Below are 16,056 nucleotides of genomic sequence, written 5' to 3'. Positions count from 1 at the left end.
GTTAAATAAAATGTTGGTAATGTTATGTCTAATAAGACATAGACCCAACCTGCATGAAAACAAAGAACAACAAGGAATATGGTAATTTTAGTTTACTAAATTTACATAAATTAGCTTATAAATATCGAAGATACAGTATATAATAATGTTCTGGTCAATTATATCACAAACTATTAGTCGATTGGGTTCTTTGGCGTAGCGTGGGCGGTATCAGAATTTTCCCCAGTCTTCTTTGATAAGGTCACCAGCCTTTTCACCGATCATGTAACAAGGGGCCATCGTGTGAGCACCGGTGATGGTCGGCATCACAGAAGCGTCGGCGACCCTCAACCCCTTGACGCCGTGGACGCGCAGTCGGTTGTCTATCACCGAATCCGCCGGACTTCGGCCCATCCTCGCCGTGCAGCACTGGTGGTGAAGCTGGACGGGAATCGTCCTCAGTACGCATTCCCAGTACGGGTTGGTCCCGAAACGGAGGTCTTCGCAGCCTGGGATCGGCGCTGTGTACAGGGTTGCGCCGATTTCCTGAAAAGCGGTCGTTTTCGACAGCCTGATCGCCGCTTTGATCCCTTCGACAATGACCTTGCTGTCGGCCGGGTGAGTAAGAAAATTGGCGAAAAGTATCGGCGGGTCCCGTGGGTCAACGCTCCTCAGTCTCACCTTCCCCCGGCTCTCTGGGTACATGCCCATCGGCCAAATCGAAAATCCTTCGGCGTATCCTATCTTCGAAAACGGTGGATAGTAAGTCTCGTCCGTGATCCCCATCGTTCTCCTCAAGATGATCCCGTCGTCCGAAGCGATTGTTATAGGCATGAATATAAATTCAACATCCGGTTTCGACAGGTTAGGATTTGTCCTTATATAAGCCAGACCTTCTGCTCCGTTATTCGCGTAAGGACTCGTTCCGTAATTGTACCATTTGTAGAAATAAGGTAAAGAGTTAAAAATCATTTTCCTTAGTGTGTAACTGTCTGTTGTATTTATTAAAAACGACGCTCCTATTGTCGTCAAATGTTCTTGTAGATTGTCACCTACCGGGAGGTCTTTTATTAAAGGGATATTTAACTCCTTGAGGTGGTCCCTCGGTCCGATTCCGGACAACATCAAAAGTTGAGGTGTGTTGAAAGCCCCAGCGGAGAGTATTATCTCTTTGCGGGCGAAAACTACCCTTTCGATACCATTTTTAATAAAGACAACACCGTGAGCCCTATTGGTTTTCGGATCGATTAAAACCCTTGTGACTAAAGCCTTTTTTGCAATGTGAAAATTCGGGGCGGATTTGATCGGAAACAAGTAAGCTGTAGCTGCACTGTGCCTTCTTCCCTTTCTTATGCTGGTCTGCGTTTTGGAAAACCCTTCTGGCGTCCTTCCGTTGTTATAATCGACGATCCTATAGCCGAACTCTTTTCCGGCTTTGAGGAAACGATTGATCAGGGAAGACGGGAATGGGTATTCGATGTTGATAGGCCCTTCGGTAGAGTGGAAAGATGAATTTCTGAGACTGGGAATGGTCATCCGTTCAGATCTCAAGAAATAAGGAAGAACATCTTTGTACGACCAGCCCTCCTGGCCCCATCTGTCGTAGTCAGTCGGGTGCCCTCTGGTCATGATCATCCCGTTCATGATCGTTCCGCCGCCTACGCCTTTTCCCGAAGGCCAGAGACAGAGTCCGTCTTCCAGGCCGAGACAAACCTTGTTCTGATGCTCGGCTTTATAGCCCCAGCTGTAGTTGGTCAGGATGAAAAAAGGACTAACGGACGGTAGGTCGTTGTATACCGTTCCTTCGATGCCCGCCTCCAGGAGGAGAACCTTCCACTCCGGAATCTCCGTCAACCTCCGCGTGACTGCTGATCCGGCAGGTCCTGATCCGACGACAATGAAATCGTATTCTTGAAGGATCGGCTGATTCTCGAGGAAACGCTCTTCCCTGAACGGGAGACCCTGTCGTTCGTAGATCCTCCGGAGCTCGTCCATAAACGGGCTGTTGAAGCCGATGATTCCGGCGAAAAAACTGACGACCAGCAACGATTTCAGCATCTCTTTTATTTTGCCCATTCCTGAAATGACAAAAGTTTTAATACATAAATGATTCATGAAAGCTTGTTTTATTTTAAAAAAATTATAATTCCCTCCAAATGACATTAATCTTGAGATTAAATTGCAAAATGTCAAGGCTTAAATTCTCATTGATCTCACCTCAAAAACTTGATATTAACGTCCTGGTTTTTTATAGTTAATCGTCTTGTTTTCGTTAAAGTAACCTTATTAATCCCTGATTCTACAATTTTCAATTGAGTACTCCTTGAAATAATTAATAATAATAATACAAAATAATAATATGTAAATTTATCTCAACCCTCACTTTTCCTTGGTTGTTTTATTTTTATATTTAAGTAGTTAGGTGTTTTGGTGAACTTCTTTAAACAATTAATTTGACTGCTAGCGTGCTGATTGTTTGCTGGCTCTGCTGCCAGCTCTCTCAGCACACTTTTTTTTTAGATCAAATCTTACTGATAGCTCTCAGTCTCTCTCTCTCTCTCTCTCTCTCTCTCTCTCTCTCTCTCTCTCTCTCTCTCTCTTTCTCAACTTAAATTTTTAAAAATTAAAGATTTAACCGCGTACAGTATTCCATGTAAAGTTTTTAAAATTTCAAAAACAAAGGAACATCCTCGATGCCTTCGAACATAAAAAAATCACGCTGGGGTTATTTCTTGATACAGAGAATGCTTTCGACATACTATTAGCAAAAATAAAAGACAGCCTACCGGACACCTACTATCGACTTATCCTTTCCTACTTGTCGGAAAGAACTTTCTGTTTCAAAGTACAGGATGGCATTTCTGACCCAAAGCCCATATTTTCTGGTGTCCAACAAGGCAGCATTGTGGGGCCTCTCCTCTATTTGGTGAGCGTGAGTGATCTCTCATCCCAAATCCCAGGAACAGTCAAGACAGTACTTTTTTCTGATGATGTGGCTATTGAGCACAGGGGAAACCAGCGCAGAGGTACAACAGACTCTGCAACAAGTCGCTGACCAAGTATCTGAATGGGCGGACAAGTGGAAAGTCAAGCTAAACCCAGATAGATCAAAATTAGTCCAGTTCACTTATCTGAAAAAAAAACCAATGAAGAACCACCGGTACTAATTAATGAGAATATCAGTGAATCGACACACACAAAATATCTGGGTGATACTCTTGACCGGAGGCTGACTTGGCATCAACACACAAGCGATGTGATCAAGAGATGACGATGCAGACTAATTGACCTCAAACCACTACTTAAGAGCCCAACTATCAGTCTGAGCAACAAAAGACTAATATATATGTCCCTCATTCGACCCATATGGCTATATGGCTCTGGTGTTTGGGCCTCAGCATCGAACAGCCAAATTAAGAGAATCCAGACATTTCAAAACAGGGCCTTACGGATTTTAACTGGAGCCCCATGGTATGTGCGAAATACCACACTACACCGAGACCTGGACATTCCTCTAGTCTCTGAGAGACAGCTACCGGAAGATGTTTAGCAAGTTCCAGTCCCACCCAAACACAGAAATCCAAGGAATACCGGACCACCTACCTCCTACACGTCCACACCGCAGACTCAAGCGCAAGCGACACACCGATATGATAACTATAATTAACTGTGATAAACTGAGATTAAATTAGATTAAATCATTTATAAATAATGGTGGGAGTTGCTGAGCTTAAAGATCCAAGAATTAAGAATTAATTGATGCCGTTAAACATTATGCCACAACTATAAGGTACTACTTACTAATTTACTAAGTTGCTAATTTATTCACAAATATCCCGTTGAAGAATATACTAAACTCATAAAGCAAAAACATACCGAGAATTCTATTAACGAATTTGTAAAAAATGATATAATAGTCCTCTTAAATATATGCCTACTGTGTAATTATTGTAAATTCAATAATAAATTTTACGAACTGAAAGGGTTACCAATGGGGTCTCCATTATCCCCACTTTGTGCTGAAATATTCATGGATAATTTCGAAAAAAATCTTTTCAAATCAAAGAACAAATTAATTAAATCTGTTCATTTCTGGAAACGCTATGTAGACGATATTTTGTGCATATGGTCGGGAACATTAGAGGCTCTCGAAGAATTCCTCCAACTAATTAATTCTCTATACCGTAATATAAATTTTACATTGGAAATTGGCAAAGATGGTTGTTTGAACTTTTTGGACCTAAAACTGTTCATAATAAACAACCTAATAGAAAAAGACATATATAGAAAACCCACAGTTACAGACACTATGATACCAGCGGATTCTTCCCACCCATGGTCCCAAAAGGCTGCTGGTTTCATTTGCCTCATAGACCGGATGTTAAAACTTAACCGCTAACACCAGATAACTATAAAAAAGAATTAAAAACTATTAAAACCTTAGCAAAAAACAATGGATACAAAGAAATATTTATTAATAGGTTGCTAGTTAAAAGAATAAAAAAATTAACTTTAAACGAATCAACAATAGGACTCAGTCACCCCACCACAAATGAATCAGTAGGTTTCCGTTGTTTGCCATACATTGGTGAATTATCGCAAAAAGTTAGTAAAATTTTTAAACAAGAAGGTTTTAGAATAGCTTTTAGAAGTACGGGTTCACTTAAAAACATCCTCTCAAAACCTAAAGACAAAGTAGACAACTTGGCAAAAAGTGGGGTTTACCAACTCAATTGTAATGATTGTGATATTAAATATATAGGACAAAGCGGTAGAGAAATAAAAACAAGAGTAAAAGAACACTTGCCTAAATCGAGCAAATTTTCGGAATTTAAGGACCATCTAAAAGAAACAAAACATAATTTCAATTCAAATTTAAATACAAGAGTGTTACATAGTTTCAACAAAGGGAAAGAACTAGATTGGTTTGAGAAATTTGAAATTAAAAAATGTAAAATTGAACATGGTGATAAATGCATTAATAATATAACAGATTTTGATCTACCTCCCATTTTAAATATGTACATAAATAATATCAAACATCCAAATAATTAAACTAATTATTTTAATTGTTATTATTTTTATAGTAATTTAATAATATTAAGTATTTACTAGTATAATATTTATTTGTGTTATAATTTCCGCGTTTCGCAATTCAAATTGAGCCCCATTAAACAAATCAGCTGCTAATTGGAATGTCGCGTTGGCGGAGGTATCAGCGGGTTCACTTTGGCAATTCATGTCGAGAGACGTGATTGTAGAAGTCCTTCAACCTGATGATGAGCTAAAAGGCTCGAAATCCGGATCGTTGCAAAACAACTTACTGTGAGTAGGAACCATCTTTTTTAAAAAGGATTGAACACCACACTCACTCCATCATTTATCATTTCTATAAGGTACTATGTACAAAAGTTTAAATAAAGTTATATAAAAAAAAGGACTAGATGTTAAAATTAAGTACAAGTCTGAAATTCATGATAAAGATATTAGGTTTGCAAACTTCCGTCGCGAGCCGCAAAGTACAAAACCAAACCCTTTAGCAATGACTTTTTTTCGAATGTATTTTCTCGAAATTACATATACAACTATGTAAAAACATCGACAATTAACAGAATACTCTTTGAAATTACAGTATTGATGCTAAAAATTCACTGTTGTAAATTTAATTTTTTAATATTACTATTTAGTGACTAAAACTTTAATTTCCAGATTTATATTGACGATTTATAATCCATGTTTTGTATTGAATTGTATTGAAAAAATGTTTTTCTTCACGTATTATATTAGCAATTTATTTTTTAATTGCTCAATTAGCCTGTTAAATGTAATATTTCTTTTAATAGGCAATTGTAAATTAATACATATGTAGTTCAATGTAAAACGAATAGATGTAACATATTGAACACAAAAATCAGGTTATTAGAAATAATTAATATTCAATTAATTAGAAGTAGAAAAACTTAGATGCGCATTGTATTTCACATTAGATGTAAGAATCCTTCGGACCAAATTTTATGTGATTGATAAATAAAACATTCATCATCATCTCTATCGCACACTTTCGCTCTCTAGCTTGCTGAATTTATATGCATTTAATTTTTAATGATAGTGCACGGGTATGGAAGGATCAAACATACATCAAAGATTGTTAGTTCGCAGAAAAATAAAATAAAAAGACTATCGACACCAGTTCCTCTAGAGGGGAAAACTCATTGATTAATATTTTTGAAAAATGAGACCATAGCGGCCGTGATCCTTAGGTCGTCAGGTGTCATTTGTGAGAAAGAGGTCCTGGATTAAAATCGTAGCGATGCCCTTGGAATTTTCTAACCACACAAAACTTGCATTAATTCAATAAATAAAGCAGGATGAAATGAATAATATTAACATTAATTTCATCCATTTTTTGCTCGTTTTTTATTGAGCATGTCTTAAGAAAAAAAATATGAATAAGTAACATTCACAATGTTTAAAAGTAAACTGATTCTCGGCACTAGTAATTATATTTAGTTCTTAAATTGCTATTATTGATTTGCTAATTTTTAATAATTATATAATTAAATACTAACACAGGTTTTTTATTGTTAAAGTACGTTAGCGCTATAATAAAGCAAAATTAAGTAAAGATTACGTCAAGGCCTAAGACAAATTGATCCTTCATAGTAATTAATATGATTTATAACTACGATCATCAATCTAACTCAATATCATTTTTTTTTTTTAATTGAACTGCAGCGATCGTGATCCTTAGGGTCAGTGACAGAAAGAGGTCCTGGGTTCGAATCCTGGCAACGTCCTTGGGATTTTCCGACCCATCATGACTTCTATTAATTAACAAATGGCCCGTGTCGAAAAAATATGAAACGCCCTCATTCTTTTGATTTTATAATTAGTTTCTTTTAAACTAAGACATTACTATTCATTATCACGTGCACGTATTCTTTTGGCATAATGACATTGACATATTTTTTTTTCGTGGGGGCGTGCTCAATTTATAATTTTGAGGGCTGGCAGTCAATTTTTAAATAAGTGTGTTTATTATTTCGTTCATTTTGTTCTGTTGATGTCAGTCGTAGGTTTAATGGACAAACTCCACGGTTTAATGAACATATAATATAGTTCAATTACTAATTAACTATTACTAATAATAAACCAATCATAAATTTTGGATTTTGTTGGAATTTGGTCACCTTGAGATTATTAAAGAGTGATGCAAAAGTTTACATCGGACAAAACGGTCCTTCACTGAACATCAACAACAAACTAGCGATTTCCATTCATATGATATACCTAGTTAGCAGAGAGAACTGGAATCACGGCACTAGACTTAAGAGACATCTTAATAGAAGACTTCGGACGACTACCGATTTTTTGGACCGAAATTGGTTTTGGACTCAACTAACACTAGCGACCATTTTGGACATATGGACTGGAACACTAGGGTTCCGCCAAACGATCCGATTTCCAATGCATCTAATATTTCAATAAAATACCTCAGATAAAGTGTCAAGTCATAACTACGATACTTATCTCATCAACAATTCCCTCAAATTCCATTCCAAGCCCTCGAACCACCTTAACCCTTTTATCCATGCCCTTTCTACACTTTCCCATCACGAGACCCTTTCTCTACCCTTAATCCCTCAATATTGAGTGCCACCGTTGGCTGTTTTCTCTTAACATATATCCTCCGATTTGACATGAAAATTACATTCTGATTTTATTTGAAAATGACTAAAATAAACAACTTTATGGATACACAACTGGCATAAAACATTCTTTATAACCTAGGTTTATAATATTTCTAAAATTTGAGTGAATTGAATTTTTTAAATATTTTACAAGCAACCGATCATCACAACTCACAACCTCTCACAACTTCAATTAATTTAAGCCATGAAAAGCTTTACGACTTAAATATTTTGTAGGCTCGAAAACACACAAAATATGTAATGTTTTAAAACCTTTAATTAATAATTATTCAGAAATCGTGAGATGCGGTCTGGTGTGACGTAGGTTTCAAAAAAACATTTTCTTTATCGTGCCAACGTTTCGATCTTTATTGAGATCATCTTCAGGGCCTGGGATGTACAAACATTGTTTACATTTAGCAAATACATTTAGGATGTGAAAAAATCTATTTGTTAAATGTAAACAATGTTTGTAAATCCCAGGCCCTGAAGATGATCTCAATAAAGATCGAAACGTGGCACGATAAAGAAAATTTTTCTGAAACCTATATCACACCAGACCGTATCTCACGATTTCTGAATAATTATCGAACAACGGTGACTAATCACAACACACCTTTAATTAATATTTTAAAAAGTCAAATTGTAACAGGATCATTCGATTTTTTCGTCAAAGTCAATTTTTTTAAGCTATTTTTAAAATTTTACAAACTCACTTGAAGACGCCAGCTCAAAATTTATGTGAATGATGTAATAATTATACAATAGTTTCTTTAAAATTAGGACAAAAATTTTCTACAGAGAGTAAAAAATCATAAAAATTGTAATTCCAGATAATAAACAAATAACTATTTAAGAAAATAGGTTCATTCAATTATTTTCTATACTTTTCATTTGTCTCGCATTTATTTTCCCAAAAGATAATTAACTTTTTAAACAAAAAGCTTTCAAATATTTAGAAAATATGGCCGAGATGAACAGTCGATTTTGAAAAGAATATTTTTTTTAGTTGGTTCCTTATTAGGAACTTTCAAACAATGTGTCTGAAACATAATGTCACACCTCATTTTTTTACCTAACCCCCATTAATTTTTGACGTAGAAATTGAATTGTAATCAAATCTGTAATTTTTACATAGAACATTATAAAAATCAAAAATATTTTCTTAAAAATTACCATTTAAAAATTCAAGCTAATTTTAATTTTGAGGAAAAAAGTCTGTGACACTCGTACTGTCAAAAAATTGATAACAATGAAGAAAACAAATACTAGATTATCGATACAAAATACTGTCAAAAATATTGTTAATTATTAAAAATAAAAACGTATTTTTTAAAAAGAAATACTTGATCATCGGGTAAAGAAATCAAAAAAGAGATACTCACTTCAATTCGTTTTAATCCAAATCAATTTCTTCAAGGTGAGGATAATACTTGGTGTTTTCGTGTCATTTCTGCATGAGAGAAGAATGCAGAATGAATTGGCCGGCCGAAGGTGCAGGAATCGCTTGGTTCGACTTAGCGAAGAGGGGCGGACGACAGGGCCACTTTCCGACCCACCTAGACTAGGCCCTCGAACTCCGGCTTCCAACAACAAATCGAAGGTGAGCTTTGAAGGTCCGATGCACTTCCTGTCACTTCCTTCCTTCCGATCCGAAAGGACCTTCAGGCGAGAAGTCCAGTTCGCGGTGGGTCGTGGTAAATCTTGGTGATAAATACCCTGCAGGACCTATCGTCTCGAACTCAAGGTTATTTTGTGTTGACAATCTTCTCAAAATTAGACGCAGAAGTATATGCTATTCTGAGCTTTAAAAAAATACATTTGCATATAGTCAAAACATTCGTATGGAAATCATGCAATATATAATGAAATATTGAATGAGTGTAATCCTGAAGACATTTATCAGTTTAGTTCAGTGAGAAAAACCTGTTTTTAAAGCTCCAACTGACTGTAGTACGCAAAATTTTAATACCCAAAAATAAATCAAACAACAAACTCCATTGTTAAATAGATAAAAACGTGATTACTATTCACTATATACGTTTTATCTTTCTCTTTTCATTAATTACATAAGCATACTAGAAGTGCCAAAAAGAACGTCAATTCTCAATAATCCAAATTAAGTAAATTATAATCAAATAACAATGCATAAACATAAAATATTATTAATAATTAAACAATTCGTGATTATTATAAGAAAACATGAACATGTTTGTGTACTATGGAAATTTTGATTATCACGACGAGCATTGAACAACATTAAATTCATAAGATCATATACCAATTATACTATTTGAAAATTCAAATAATTAATACATTCATATGAAAGTGAAAATGATCTCAAAATAAATCATAAACTTTTCTATGGTCATAAAAATTTCCTATCCTCACTCCCAGTAGGAGAGAATCGTGTTTTTAATTTACTTAAATAATAATAATTTTTAATTTGTTCCAAATTTTATTTTGTATAGTTGTTTTAATTTAATATTTTACCTTTACGATCCCAAGTAGTGAATGAGAAAGTGAGTGAGAGTGAAAGAGCGAAATAGTGAGTGAGAGAGTGAGAGAAAAAGAGAGAGAGAAAGAGAGAGAGAGAGACAGAGACAGACAGACAGGCAGACAGACAGACAAACAGAGACAGAGAGGGCGAGTTAATGAATAAGTTAGTGAGTAAGTCAATCTGTGAATGAGGGAGAGTGAGATAATGAGTGAGGGACCAGGTGAGTGAATAAATGAGCAGTGGAGGCAAGTGTTGAGTAAGTTTGGGAGAGCTTTAGTCAGTGAAATTGGAGTGTGAGTGAAAGAGAGAGTGAGAGAAATAGTGAGTGAGTGAAAGAGAGAGTGAGAGAAATAGTGAGTGAGTGAAAGAGAGAGAGAAATAGTGAGTGAAAGAGTGAGAGAAATAGTGAGTGAGTGAGTGAAAGAGAGAGAGAGAGAGAGAGAGAGAGAGAGAGAGAGAGAGAGAGAGAGAGACAGAGAGGGTGAGTTAATGAGTAAGTTGGTGAGTAAGTCAATCTGTGAATGAGGGAGAGTGAGAGAATGAGTGAGGGACCAAGTGAGAGCATAAATGAGCAGTGGAGGCAAGTGTTGGGTGAGTTTGGGAGAGCTTTAGTTAGTGAAATTTGTGAAGGACCAAGTGCTTGTGTTAGTGAGTGAAAGAGAGAGAGAGAGAGATAGAAATGTGTGTGTGTTTTGTGGGTGTGTGTGCACGCGAAGGAGAGAGTAAATGCGGAAGTAAGCAATTTTGTAAATAGGTTTGTATGTATGCGTAAAAGAGCTAGTCATTGCGTAGATGAGTGAATATGTCAGTGAGATATTTAGTGATTTAGTAGTAAAAGATTTTGTGAGTGAGCGAGTGGGATAGTTAGTTTTTAATTATATTAGTGAATCAGTAAAAGTGTAAGCAATAAAATAAGAGAGCAAGCGAGTTGATGAGAGAGGAAATGAATGTGTGAGTAAGCGAGTAAAGGTGCAAGTGTATGAATCCTTGAGTAGTAGGTGAAATATTGAGTTTCAGAGAAGTAGTGAAAGATTTGGTTTCTGTGAGTAAGTCAGGTGAAATATTTAGTGTGTGAGTGTATGAAAGAACGAAGATTTTAATATTCTGCTGAACTTATGAATGAGGAAGTGAGTGATGAAGTGAGTTTGTGTTGTAGGAATGAGGGTGTGAATGAATGTGCGAGAAATGCATGAATCACTGAGTAATTGTGCGAGAGTATCAGTGTGTGAATGAGTTAGTGAGCAAGCGTATTAATTGACGATTTTTTTATTGAAACGATTATCATCAAGTGATGTAATTTAACATGTTAATACATTTTAAGTTTAAGTTCAAGTTAATTAATTTTATCTATTAATCAACTCACTTTTTATATGTTTATTGACATAATTAAGCCCAGTCCAATTATATAAAATTAATCACTGTCTAAACTCAAAGAAAAACGCCAAAAGAAAAAAATCAATTATAGTGTGTATGGTAAACATACCACATATACATATGTGGCCAATATTATTTTTTAAAAAATTAAAAATAATTAGGCATATTATAAAATAAAATGTGTTTAATTTGCTAGTTATTTTAGTAGCTTAATACAAAAATGCCGCGAAAATCAAGATAACTTCTACGAAATCGTTGCTTTCATTTATCCGCTCGTTAAGCTTGGATTTAGACTGCGGACAATCCGGAAAATAATTAATGTAACTGTTCTTCGGCATCTAGGAAAAGTTTTCAATTGATGTCAATGCCAATGGTACAACAGGGATTCAAGGTCTTCGAGATATTTCGCCTCGGGGATGTCGGACACCGTGAAAGTAAACCGACCACTCCAAGACACAAGGAAGTGACGCCGTTTTCCAAAAAAAAAATTACTTTCCTTTTCGTCTGTTTGTACTTAAAGCACCAAATGAATTGCTCCAAGTCCAAAAATAATTAGACATTCACTCGGGTGTCATTAGACGCTGGTAATTCTCATGGGGGGGGGGTTAAGAAGAAATAGGTAAATAATTGACTAATCGTTGCGTTAAGTCCTGCGCTTACAGTAGCGTTTAAATTTACTTGTGATTAGCCCATTTCAAAATAAGTCTCCAATGTAAATTTTTTATATAAATAGATTTGTTCTGTATAGTAAGTATGTCCAGTTCATATGATCGTTTATGTCTTTCTTTCATTTATTTCTCTTTGTTTTCTTCCTTGAACTATGCCAATATCTTCCTCATTTATTCTGCCAATCTCTTTCTCTCTCTCTCTCTCTCTCTCGCTCTCTCTCTCTATTCCTCCTCTTTCTTTTTTTTCTTTCTCTTTCTCTTACTCAGTTCCTCGTCCTCACTTTCATTTTGTCTCTGCCACCATCCCCCTCCTTGTTTTTTCAGATCTTCGCTAAGTTAACAACATACAACATAACAACAGAAAACAAAGGATTTCCTTCTATAATGAAACTCAGAAGAGTGGATTATCCCCAAACCTGCTGGCACCCACTTTTGGATAATCTCGATTGAGCAACCAGGCCCGTTTGCGCCAGTATACCTCCAGTTGGATAACAACAATTCGAAGGACCGTAACTTATTTGAAACGCGTGTATAATTTATCGTAGAGGAGAACTGTTTCTCTTTTTTTCATTGCAAACGCACTCGAGTACTCGGCCAAAAATTACATGCCATTTTTGAAAGAATTACGGCATTACGTTCGATAAAAAAAATATATATATACGAGTATAAACATACCAGAACATAAACCGTATCGACATCAATCATTAATAACATTATTTTCAAATCTGCCTGACACTGAGATATATATTCAAAGAAAAATATATTTAAGATATAAGGCATGAATTATTGCAAAAATGTGAATTATAATAGCTTTTCATCCCTAAAAATTACTAAATTCACTAATTTCGTGGTCCGCTTGACCAATTAATACATTACAATTAATTAAGGTTTTTTAGTTGAGATAAAAAAGTCAATGGCACGAGCGGGATTCGAACCCACGATCTTCGGCTAGATACGCTGCTGCTCTACCACTTGAGCTATCGTGACCTCGATCCACTCGAACACTAACTTCCTATCTCAACCCCACCTTTTGAATTTTCCCTCCTATTTGCCATTTTTTTTATCTCAACTAAAAAACCTTAATTAATTGTAATGTATTAATTGGTCAAGCGGACCACGAAATTAGTGAATTTAATTATTTAAATCACTAATTTCTCTCCGTAGCCATTTCATTTGTCGTCGAGAATCCAATCCGATTACACGACATTTGAAAAATGTCAAAAAGTAGGGAAAATTCAAAAGTTGGGGTTGAGATGGGAAGTTGGTGTCCGAGTGGATCGAGGTCACGATAGCTCAAGTGGTAGAGCAGCAAATTTTGGGTTTTTTTATTCCCCCCGAAACTTGCACTTATCACTTATCGAGAGTGCAAAAAAATTCAACTGTCAATTCACGATCCATTTGTTACTTAGCGGCGTATCTAGCCGAAGATCGTGGGTTCGAATCCCGCTCGTGCCATTGACTTTTTATCTCAACTAAAAAACCTTAATTAATTGTAACTAAAAATTACTTTTTTCTGCTTCTTTCTCTATGAAACACTGGAAAATCTCTTCCTTTTAGCTTTGTTGCTCTTTGAAAAAAATCGTATTCAGTTTCATTCATTTATGCACTAAATCTTTATACGTTGGCCAATTTTGCATGTTGGCAGAAATTCCAGTTGTTGACAAATTGTAGTTTCTGCAGAATTGTAGGCCCTTCGCTCTCAAAAAAATTACACTTTCAGGAATAATTATTGCACAGCTTAATGAAATTTTCTTATAATGTGTCAACTTCTATTCAAAATTTGATCGATTTTTTGGTGATACTAGGTCGAAAATATGTGTCCGAGAGTTCTCGCCAAGGAACACTAAAAGACGAGAAATTGTATAGAGTTAATTTAAATAAGTTATAAGATTATAATAAATGAAATGTACAAAAAAAGAATCTTATAGTAAAGTAGGGAAATGATTGATTTTAATAAAACTCGTTTAGATTCGTTAAAATTAATTACGAAATATTATGGCAAAAAAAAAAACATTTTTAGATAGATTCGCCAGGGGCAATTTTTTGCAAACAAAAAATTTGAAAATAATAAATTTTGTTTTTTTTTATTCCCCCCGAAACTTGCACTTATCACTTATCGAGAGTGCAAAAACATTCAACTGTCAATTCACGATCCATTTGTTTCTTCCTGAAAAATATTGTAGCCTATTTTACAATGTCGCTCGGTCACAGTTTTTGTATTCAGTGGTACCAGGTCGAAAAATCTTAGGCAAGTGTCTAAGCGCTCATGCAAATTGAAAAAAAATCGTACTACCTATCTAGAGCACTGTCGATAGGTGGCCCTCAGAGGATCTGATTCGAAGAAAATCCTCACCCGACTAAGGATAGGCCTTGTGAGATTGACACACGTCACTTAGTTTTGGGCCAACGCCCGCGAATCTGTTCGCGTTCCTTGGCTCTGCACAGAGAGCGTATAGGAATGCCATCCGATTTAAGAATCATGATTGAGCACGGCAGCGAGTAACTGGGTCAACTGTTTTTTGTAGGAAACAGTTATTTTATTATCTATATCTATAGATCTATATCTAGTATGGATTATTTTGTTCCCCTAGCGTGGGTTGGAGTGAAGATATTTATTGGCCTGAATGAGTAGTGTGACATGGCTTATTAGGTTAGAAAGAGAGATAGTTAATAAAATACGAATGGAGAGATTCAGGGAAAGAGAAAGAGAAAGAGAGAGAGTGAGAGTGAGAGTGTGAGATAAGAGAGAGAGAGAGAGAGAGAGAGAGAGAGAGAGAGAGAGAGAGAGAGTCTGCGTGTCTGCGTGTGAGTGAGGGTGACAACGTAAGATCCGATTTGCACGCAATACATAAATAAGACGACATTATTGCCATTCGCCAAGGACATTTTAACAAGTATCGTTCCTCCTGCTTTGTCCATACGATTCTTGTAATTCCTCCGTCCTTGAAAGGCAAAGACCCTTCCTGTATAGAACCAGTGTCCCCACTCGGTGCTATTTCTAGGCCGGCGATTGTATTTTGAAATATAAAAAAAAAGTAAACATGCATAATGCAGCACGAAATGGCAAGCGTTGGGTGCAAGGATTTCGAGTTTGTACTTATATGCCCATATTTGGGTTTACAATCAGCTGTCGTACAATAAGAAGACTAGGAAAGGTAAGGATGGAGGTAATTGATTGTTTTTTTATTGTTAAATATGAAAAATATACGTGGAATAAATTAAGAGAAACTTGGAAAGACGAAATAAAAGTATAGATTACAAATGTGATCCCTGTACGCTTTTCTTATCACACGGTCACAGTACTAACACTAATGGACACATGCTATGAAAAGCTAGCCAATGCTGGCATTCAGTGTAAGGCCTTAAGGGGCAAGGAGGTCAAGCTATACGATTAGGATGGATCGAGAGGCTGGTATGAAACTTTTGGAATCGGGAATGGATCAGTTCATTGACATAAGGATTGTTGAGGTCGTGTGGATAGTAGTAAGTGGATAGTTGATAGTAGTAGGTGACGTAGTAAGGAGCTTTGCCGGTCCCAATGGCCTTTCCTCCTCCTTTCTCCCTCTAAAATCTGGGGAGCCCCAAGGATCTAGCAACTCTCCTATCCTTTTTTCCATTTATATCAATTATCTGCCCGACTCCATCCAGTCCTGTAACTATCACCTATATGCCGATGACTCCCAAATATACATATCCTTCCACCCTTCCGATCTTCTTCACTCGGCCATTCTCAAGACCCAAAAAGACCTAAACTACATCAACGAATGGGACCATAAAAATTCCCTAGTACTCAATCCGTCCAAATCCACCGCCATAATTATCGGGTCCAGGCAACTCCTCAATT

General features: G+C 36.1%; 1 protein-coding gene across 1 annotated transcript; it reads right to left on the bottom strand.

The window, feature by feature from the left end:
- Window positions 1-77: 77 nt before the first annotated feature.
- LOC106667834 (glucose dehydrogenase [FAD, quinone]-like) lies at window positions 78-9,324 on the bottom strand. Its single transcript, XM_014396040.2, has 2 exons — window positions 9,056-9,324; window positions 78-2,057 (listed from the first exon to the last, which is right to left on the bottom strand). The coding sequence occupies exon 2, from the start codon at window positions 2,053-2,055 to the stop codon at window positions 211-213; it is 1,845 nt and encodes a 614-aa protein (XP_014251526.1). The 5' UTR covers window positions 2,056-2,057; window positions 9,056-9,324; the 3' UTR covers window positions 78-210.
- Between the last annotated feature and the right edge of the window lie 6,732 nt (window positions 9,325-16,056).

This window comes from Cimex lectularius, unplaced genomic scaffold, assembly GCF_000648675.2.
Source record: "Cimex lectularius strain Harlan isolate CLEC.00 unplaced genomic scaffold, Clec_2.1 scaffold95, whole genome shotgun sequence".
Taxonomy (NCBI): Eukaryota; Metazoa; Arthropoda; class Insecta; order Hemiptera; family Cimicidae; genus Cimex; species Cimex lectularius.
Note: the sequence above shows the minus strand (reverse complement) of the source record. Positions and strands in the feature narration are given on the sequence as shown.